The 9,529-nt window shown below is 32.5% G+C and overlaps 1 protein-coding gene across 2 annotated transcripts; it reads left to right on the top strand.

Moving 5' to 3' along the window:
- The first annotated feature begins 2,906 nt into the window (after positions 1 to 2,906).
- On the top strand, positions 2,907 to 8,812 carry LOC133674157 (uncharacterized). 2 transcript variants are annotated; one of them, XM_062095162.1, is made up of 6 exons: positions 2,907 to 3,916; positions 5,884 to 6,104; positions 6,222 to 6,462; positions 6,592 to 6,677; positions 6,802 to 6,893; positions 8,103 to 8,812. In XM_062095162.1, the coding sequence occupies exons 1-6, from the start codon at positions 3,779 to 3,781 to the stop codon at positions 8,318 to 8,320; spliced, it is 996 nt and encodes a 331-aa protein (XP_061951146.1). In that variant the 5' UTR covers positions 2,907 to 3,778; the 3' UTR covers positions 8,321 to 8,812. The 2 variants fall into 2 exon arrangements, with proteins under 2 accessions (XP_061951146.1, XP_061951145.1); XM_062095161.1 differs by lacking the exon at positions 2,907 to 3,916 and adding an exon at positions 4,793 to 5,527.
- The last annotated feature ends 717 nt before the right edge of the window (positions 8,813 to 9,529 follow it).

Below are 9,529 nucleotides of genomic sequence, written 5' to 3'. Positions count from 1 at the left end.
AAGCTTTCAGACATGACATTACTTTGGAGGAGGTTCAATGTTTATTTTCTAACAAGTATGTTAAAAAATCAAGACTGAGTGTTTTGGTCATTTTTTTCATTTTTCTTTTTCTAAACTTAATTTCATCATGTTTTGATTAATGATGATTACTCAAGCTAGTCTCAATCATTCTTTTAAGTGAATAATTTCTCGTGCTTTCTTTCATGAAAACATATCCTTAAAGAATGTAGTATTCCTTAATTTTATAATAGTATTAGGATGAATATCCTTAATACATGACTTATGTACAAGAAATCTATATGCATTATTATTGTATGTATATCTGATAAATACATAATACACAGTCTTAGGTCTTATCTTGATTTTTTTTAGGATCAGGTAGTGCTATATTTGCAAGACACCCCTATGCTTTGAGGTATTTATATGAAGATCTTCCATCTTTCCACAATTCATATGATGTTTTTCTGAATTTTCATGGGATACTTTGTTAAGTGTATAATTGGCAATTAGAATTGTCTTCCACCATAAGTTTTAAGGTATTCCTGAACTTATCAATATGACATTCATTATTTTTTTTAACGCTCGGTTCTTACATTCCACAATGCCATTTTGTTATGGTGAATAGGGATTAGTAGTTTGGTGGATAATATCATTTTGGGAGCATAATTTATCAAATAGTGCTTTGTATTCTCTACCTCTATCACTTCTTATTACCTTTATCTTTTTATTAAGTTGATTTTCAACTTCATTCTTGTAATGTTTAAACAGTCAAAGAGCTTTATCTTTGCTCCTTAGAAAATATGTATAACAATATCTTATGTAATCATATGTAAAAGTGATATAATATTTTTTTTCCATTTCTAGTATGCACAAACTTTAAATCATAAATACCTGAGTGAATTAAGTCTAGAGGTTCACCATTTTTTTTAATTATTTGAAAAGAAGATTTTGTGAATTTTAATTCTACATAAATTTCATACTTATAATTTTTTTTTCCTACAAAATCATACTTAGTAATAATTCATGGTTTATTAATATTTATGTATAATTATAATTCACTTAACCTAACTTACCATGTCACACATCACAAAACTCAAACAAATAAGAAGAAGAAGCATTTTTATTTTTGTTCTTATCATTGGTTACAATGGTCATTACATTCATTTTAAAAAGATCATAATACAAATACTCATTTCCTATAAACATAACACTCTTATAGAGTATAAATTTATCACTCTAAAAAACTATTTTAAAATTATTTTTACTCAATAATGAGTTAGACGCTAACTTCTTCCTAATTTTAGTAACATGAAATACATTATTAAGGGTGAGAAGCTTTTTATAGGTCATCTTCAATATGACCTTTCCAACACCCAATATCTTAGAGGTTAATGAGTTTTCCATGTATAGATTTTCTCTATTCACTTATTTATACATGGAAAATATCATCTTCTCAGAGTGTATATGTTTTGTAGCACTAATGTCAACCCACCACTACTCATGATTGTTGATAATGTTGACATTTAATTGATCATTAAACTTTTAATTCTTTTTAATTTCATCCCTGATTTCAATTAATTGGGTCCCTAGAGTTCAATGCCTTTTTCAAAATAATCATTGATTGTGAGTTTCTTCAATTTAGCCCTTAATTGACCTTAAAATTCAATTTTTATTGCAATTTCACCCCTGATTTAAACTAATTGACTATATAAAAATTAAGTTTGGTCCTTTAAAATTTCAATTTTCTAAATTAAGCTAAAATTGGGCTCCAAAACTTAATTTTTCACCAATTAAGTCTCTAATAAAATTAATTTGACTTTATTTAAAGTATAATTAAGTCCTTATACCTAATTAAATCCTTTAATTGGATCCAAATTAATTCTTAAACATAATTAAACTTTAATTTGGTCCATGATTAAATCAAATTGGCCTATTACAATTCTAATTATGTCATTGGGCTTAATTTTTATGCATATTCATCCAATAATGATTTGATTTAACCTTGAATCTATATTATCTCTTTAGTTTTGGATACAATAACCCAAAATAGGTTATGACAACAACAACAATAAATATTTTTTTGCGTATTACATAAAGCCAAGTCTCTCAAAAATATAAAAATCTTTTTTTTTCAAAAAATATAAATTCAAAGTGTGTGTATGTGTGTGTGTATTAGCATTCATGTTGGATTTAATAACCAGTTTATTAAATCTACGAGAATTTGATTAATATTTCAATAACCCCTGAAATTTTAATTCATGGAATTATTGTATAAATGTTGGACCTACAAGTAGAGTGATATTTAAATATCAAGAGTTGATCATAAAATTCTCAAAATTATTTTAAATATTCATCAATTTTAATTGAGAGTATTTGTTTATTGCAATACATGAAATGTGGAAAGTTTTTCTATAAGAATTTATTTGAGCATACGAGCCCATAATAAATTTAAAATGTCAGATTTATTTACATGACTAAATTTCCATCCTAAACAATAAACAGACTACCGGTTAGAAAACCATTAAAACCTTTAAACTACATTCAGACCACTCAATATAATTTATCTAAGGCAAAATGTATTAGAGGTATTAATACTTTTCTTAAACATAATTAATTCTTTGTTTATAAAATTTCTGATAAAATCAGTATATTTCTTAATGACTAGATAATCTAGTCACTTGTAATATATCTAGTCACGTAACAATTCTAATACCCACGGCAATGGGCATGCTAATTTATAGAACGTTCATGTTTTTAAAATACAAAATGCATTATTAAATTTTAAAAGGAAAATCAGACGTAAAAAGAAAAAGAAAAAGAAAAGTTAGGAGAAGTGGGATAAAAAAGAAAAGACAAGAGAAAGGAAACTAAGGGATCTAAACAGTGGACACAAACACGCGGCGAAGCGAACACCCACAGCCCGGACACCACTGTGAATGACTCTTGCCGACAAACTTACACACAGCTCACACAGTCTCTCTCTCTTACGTGTAGTTACTGTCCGAAAGGCAGAAATATATACCGTCTTTGTCTTCTTTCTTGTTTCGGTTGAGAGTGCTGTAGTATAACATTTCTTCTAGGAGCTATAATTAATAAATCTCAGTTTGCTTTGAGATTGAACTGATTTTAAATTTAAGATGCATTGCGTTTTTCTCTTCACTACTACTCCACTCTCATCTCCCTTCCTCCTCGCCACTCCTCTTTAATTAATTAAACTCCTTCCAACCCTGTCCTCGATTGCCTAATAGCAGCTATCGCTGCTGCCCCCCTCCCCAACAAAAACTAAGCAAATTAGAGAGTGAATTAAGGCGTTGGTTTGTCTTCCAGTTTAATTTGGAATTGGCCATCAATCTTTCTTTCCCTTTTCTTCTGCTCTTAATCTGTTTCGGTTTTCATATTAATTTAGTTCTCTGGCTAGCTTGGATTTTGATAATCTCTCTCTCTCTCTCTCTCTCTCTCTCTATATATATATATATATATATGTGCGTGCAAGAAATGGAAACATAAATTTGGGGTTGCTTCCTTCTTTTGCCCGAGTATGATTATATATATATAAAAAAATCAGCGAAGAAATCGCCAAAATAGTAAGCTTGATGGGCCTCTCTCACCAGTCAATCAGTTTCTCTATCCCTTCGCTTAAATGAATTGGTCGATTGAGTTGCCCGCAGCCCGCTTCTCTCTCTGCCTAGCTAGCTAAGAAAATTGAATTCAGTGAAGAACAGGATACCGCTTACTCCTACTACTACTACTAGGTAGTATCATCGTCATCGTCATCGTCATGATGGACCTGAGTGGTAAAAAAAGCGCAACGCGGTCTGTGTTGGTGCCTTCGACAACTCATCAGCGGCAGCACTCCAATCTGGAACGCTTTCTTCAATGTGTAACTCCAACTGCTCCTCCTAAATTCCTTCCCGAGGTAATCTGCCCTTTAATTCCATTCTTCTTTTCTTTTTCTTTCTTGTTTAATTGAATCATTTTTTTCCTAATTTTTTTTTCGTTATAAACTAGTAGAAATTAACACAAGGGTTGGTAGGGTTATTCGATTGCAAATTCATAATCTAATGGTAAGTTACCATTAGGCCTAAATCTTCGTTTTTTGAATTTGTTAAATACACATGAAAACACACACGCACGCACAAACACACTTTATTTCTTTATAATTATTCCTCCTTTTTTTTTTCCTCTCTCTTTTTGGCTTTTGTCTTTTGCTTGTGTTTTCATGAAGAAAAAAAAAAAAAAACGAAGTACAAGAAAAGCAATGCAGTTGTTAAATTTGATCTCAGTCGTCGCTTTGGGGGAAAAACCGATTACCTTTTCTTTTTATTCCTTCCTTTTCTTTCTTCTTTCTTTCTTTCTTTAAATCAACTTGAAAAAATAAAAAATTTATATTTAGAGTTTTGATATTTTACATGAATTTTGTTTGAAACAATATAAGATTATAATTTTTTTAAAAAAATATGAAGTATAATTATTTTATATTAATTTTTTTTAAAACAATCCATATAAATATAAATTATTAAAAAATATAAAATATAGTATAATGATTAAAAAGTAATATAATTATTTTATATTGAAAAGTGAAGGGTAATATAATTATTTAATATTAAAAAGTTAATATAGATATTAGAAAAAAATATTAAATATAATATACTTATCTTATATGTTATATATAATTATTACAAACCAAAAAAATTATAAAACAATTAATGTAGGAGTAGATTATAAAAAAAATATGAAATTAAGTATTCATAAATTATTTTTATATTTTTTAAATTTATTAAAAAATAAAAAAAAATCCATCTGAATTACACCGGTTACCCGTATTTTTAGTTGACCCGGTGAATTGCACAAGATCAGAATTTTATGATTTGAAACCCGGTCAATTTTCCAGGTAAACCTATTAATTTACTCCTATTATTTTACTTGCTGTCTCTGACTCTGTGGTGTTGTGGGCCTAACTAGATTGATATTATTTGTCGGGTTGTACTGGACATAGCCCATTTTCATAAGGGTCTTATCCATTTCTATACCGTACCTGACGGATGCCGCGAATATCCTGTTTCTCTATATTTTATAAAGATTTTTATATCACGATGAACTGTCCCTTTCTTTAATTTTCTTTTCTTTACACACAGCCACGTGAATGATTTGCCATGTGTTTCCCGTTGCTGAAACTTGGTACTCCACCACAGACCAAACAGATAAATGTAGTATTTATTACTTTATTTATTTTATTTTCAATTTTAGTCCTTTTCATCTTGATGTCATGCCTCATCGCCAGAGAGGAAGAAAATCTCTCTCTCTCTCTCTCTCTCTCGACCAAGGTCAAAATGTTACTCTACGTGCTTTTATTGTAGCATATGGTCCCCGGTTCCCGGTTCCCGGTTCCCTGTCATTGATAATGGATGGATCGGTAGTGGGATTAAGGAATCCTTTCATTTCAGGCAGCCATGCATTCATTTCTCAATTTCAAACATGGTCCCATAGCACATGTGCTCTTGTGGTGTTGTTTAACCCCAAATCTTTGGTGAGTTAATCGATTCCATTCATGGACATGAATTAAAAGGGGACTAATAGCATGCTTCTCACTTAAGTTGCAGGTTTTTTTTTTTTTTACATTAAAGTCCCATTATATCCATCTGGGAGAGTAATCTGGTCAATCAATTGTATGCAAGTATGCCAAAAAGACCAAAAAGATGAGAAAGAAAATTTTAAAAAAGAGAACTATATTTTAATTTGAACTCTAAAAAATGTTGCCATAAGACATTACACTAATACACTCCATGTTAGATTGTCTTTCCTTGGGAAGTAAGCCTTGAACATGCGCTTTTAACATTAAGTACCGTTGTCGTTTCAAAATTTGCTTTCTTGAATACTTTGCAGAGCTGCATTCGTGATCTAAATAGCTTATGGCAACCACCTGGTACTAAGGATATGGTTGAATATTTCACTTTGGGAGATTTATGGGATTGCTACGATGAATGGAGCGCATATGGTGCTGGCACCCAAGTAGTGTTGAGCAGCGGTGACACCATTATGCAATATTATGTCCCTTACCTGTCAGCCATTCAGATTTACAGCAATAAGTCGGTGGTGGCTTCCAGGTTTTGTAACATTTTTTCTATTCATCTTTTATCTACCAAGATTCAGCTGATAGCAGCTCCTTTGTCTCTGATGATTTGCGGCAGTTAGGTTGAGCTACCGTGCTTTTCTTCTTGTAGGGACTCAAGAGAGTATAATGATGTTGTCGAATTTGAAAGTGATTCTTGGAGCGATGACAGCATGAGTGATAAACTGTCGAGGTCGCTAAGCAACAATTCCAGCAAGACATGGGATACCATTTCTGAGGATTCAAGCTTTGACCATGAGGGTTCTTTGTCAATGAGGGATAAGCTTGGCTCTCTGTCCTTTCAGTACTTCGAGATATCTTCTCCTTACTGGAGGGTTCCACTTTTAGAAAAGGTTACATTTTCTTCCTGCTATTGATTTCCATTTAGCACAAAAAGCCCTATAAATCCCTATAGAATGTTGTACTTTTATGTTTATTGCTATGCTAGGTACATGCCTTTCTGATTTTTTATTCCTTCTCAGATAACTGAATTAGCCAGGAATAATCCGGGATTAATGACACTCAAGAATGTGGATCTTTCTCCGGCGAGTTGGATGGCTGTTGCTTGGTAAAATCGATTGGTTTCCTTAATGCATTTTATCCATGGTTATCTAGCATTTGTAGTCCAACTCCAACGTTTTTCCTTTCCATAACAAGGCTATAGTAATTGTATGGTCTTGATTGTTGATTAGGTACCCCATATATCACATTCCATCTCAGGGAAATGAGAAGGACCTGTCATCATGCTTCTTGACTTATCATACACTTTCATCATCTTTCCAAGGTATCCTACTATCTTGCACCTTTTATTCATTTCCAGATTTTTGTCTGGATTTTCGAATTTCAAAGAATAAAGCATCTTTATCCTAATTCTTCTGAGTCTCATTTTTTATCACAGTTATTCAAAATGACATGGAATTGACTGATATGAACTTTCCTGGGGTAGCACAGTTTCAACCTTCTTGCACTCTCATTTTTGTGTTTTATAATATCCCATGCTTTACAATGTAGACCAAAAACAGTGCAATTTATAATGCCTTTCTGAATATTGATGTAAACAGGTATCATGAGATTAGGACTTGTAGGAATGAAAATCAGGACATGATTGGATTGTAAAATGTTCCTCATGCTTCAGTTCAAATAAGTAAAAGAAACCTGAGACACCTTTTTTTTTTTTCCATACGAAAGATATACCTATTCCTCAAGTGAAGGGAATTTTGAAGTGATATGAAAGTATTTAGTCTTGTAGCACAGAGATAAAACTCAGGGGATATTGGAAAGCAATTTTATTTTTCATCATCCCCCTAACAACCAGATGGTGCTTGGAAACTACTCAATCTTGTCCTACAATCCTTCACTTATGCTGGACTTGTGAAATTTGTTTGAACATTGCATTTTAACCTTGAAGTTGCAATTTATCCATATCAATTTCAAAATGTTTTTCTCACTCCGAGGATACATAAATATTGTGTTACCACTTATCAGAATACAAACTAATCATTCTTCTCTCCATTTTGGGCCAGCTGCCAAATCCTATAGCCTACCATGTTACGTCCAGCATTGACTTCACCAATTTCCTCCACAACTTACAACTTACTGATGTCTATTAGTGTAGTACCTGAAGAAGCATTCAGAATCCCCTAGAGAATTTAGGTCACCATAATTGATTGTTGGGCCTAATCTAGCCATCTTTGCAGAGCTTGTTGGTCTCAGATCCCATGAATCCATACCATCTCGTATCTAGTACATATTTGTAACTCACGTGACATATAATTTATGTGGCTTTGTTTGATTTTGTTGGATGGCTCTGGTTCTGGTTTTGCTCACTGTTCTTTGCTTCAATGCCTATCCAATGCCAAGGAGCTTTTGGATTTGATTTGTTCCATGGCCTTTCAGATCAATTCTCTCAATGCTATCCATCTATTTTAGAGAGAGTTGTTGTCACCTAATGTTTAACAAGTTTCTCCACCTTTGTTGGCCTTTGCTTCTGCAGATTGCGTCAATGAGGATGGAGAGGGAAATGTCTGTATATCCCTTCCTCCATTCGGTCTGGCCACATACAAATTGCAAGGGAATCTTTGGATAAATCCAGAGACATCTGATGATGAAAGAATGATTTATCTTGAAAGTGCTGCTGATTCCTGGTTGAAGCAGCTAAATGTCCACCATCATGATTATAGCTTTTTTACCAGCTGCCAGTACACCATGTAAATTGGTTTGTTCTCTAACTTGTTTCCCTCCCACCTAGGTTTGTTTTTCTCCAGTGATCCAGCAACCACCATGAAAACAGTCCCTCGTTGGCAGTTCTGATATTAACGTATAACTTTATTATGCCCGCCTACTTTGGATAGGCATACATGTAAAAAGGTTTCAAAGTTAAATGTAGTTTGAATAAGCCATGAAAGCAGTTCCCCAGTATACAATGGCTTATTGATCCAGAAAGTTTTGTTAGAGGGGGAGTTTGTTTTGTGGACTGAGTTGTTTTGAGAAGAGGAAATCTCTCTTCAGTTACACAATCAGCAGAGGATATCTCTCTAACAGTTTCCTTGGCAAAGAGGAAGAAGAGACTTAAAAAAATGAGAGTTTGTGGATCGGCAGCTTAGTTTCAGGATGTCCATTTTCTTAATTTCTTATTATCTTGTAATCTGAGCTTTGTATCACAAGGATCTGTTGCTAGTTTCTAATGTGCAAAAGTGTTGTAAATGGATTTTTTCTTTCTTTCTGTTTTAGAATTTGCACTGGCTACTTGTGTGATAAGCATGTGCATTTATATCACACAAAATCTATAAGTGAATGGATGGGGTGGAGAAGTGAGATTGTCTGTGTGCCTGTCTATCTATATTCGAGAATCAAATGATAATGAAGTGATACATGAGGGCTTTGCCGTTCCTTTTTCAATCATATTCCACTCTTGCAGCAGGATTAAGCGTGGGTTTAGTGTTGTGTTTCTTGCAGCTTGATTAAGTTCGGGCTTAGTATTCTGTTGAAGTGTACAATGGTTTTTTTTTAAATTGAAAATGTATTAAATTAATATTTTTTATAATTTTTTTTATGCCTGCACATCAAAATAAAAAAATAAAAACATCTTAAAAAAGTAAATCAATTTAATATTTTTTTTCAAATAAAAAACAATTTCAAATCAAACTAAAAACTAATCTCTTACCTCTGAAAGTTGAATATATTTTTCGTCCGGTGGAGTGTCCATTTGTTTTGAGTTTGTGAGAATGAAAACTGTGAAGCTTCCTCTCCTTTATTGGAAAGTTTCGGCTCTTTCACAAATAAGCAGAATTCAAAACCGAAATTCCTTATATTCTCCCACCATTTCTTAAACCCTAGTATTACTTGAAGAAGACACTTTTTTAGTTTTTTCAATGTGTTATATATGTTTGAGATGAAATGGAGAAATGGGTAATATATTTG

This window comes from Populus nigra, chromosome 15, assembly GCF_951802175.1.
Source record: "Populus nigra chromosome 15, ddPopNigr1.1, whole genome shotgun sequence".
Classification (NCBI taxonomy): domain Eukaryota; kingdom Viridiplantae; phylum Streptophyta; class Magnoliopsida; order Malpighiales; family Salicaceae; genus Populus; species Populus nigra.
The sequence above is the reverse complement of the archived record's forward strand: the minus strand, read 5'-3'. Positions and strand labels throughout refer to the sequence as shown.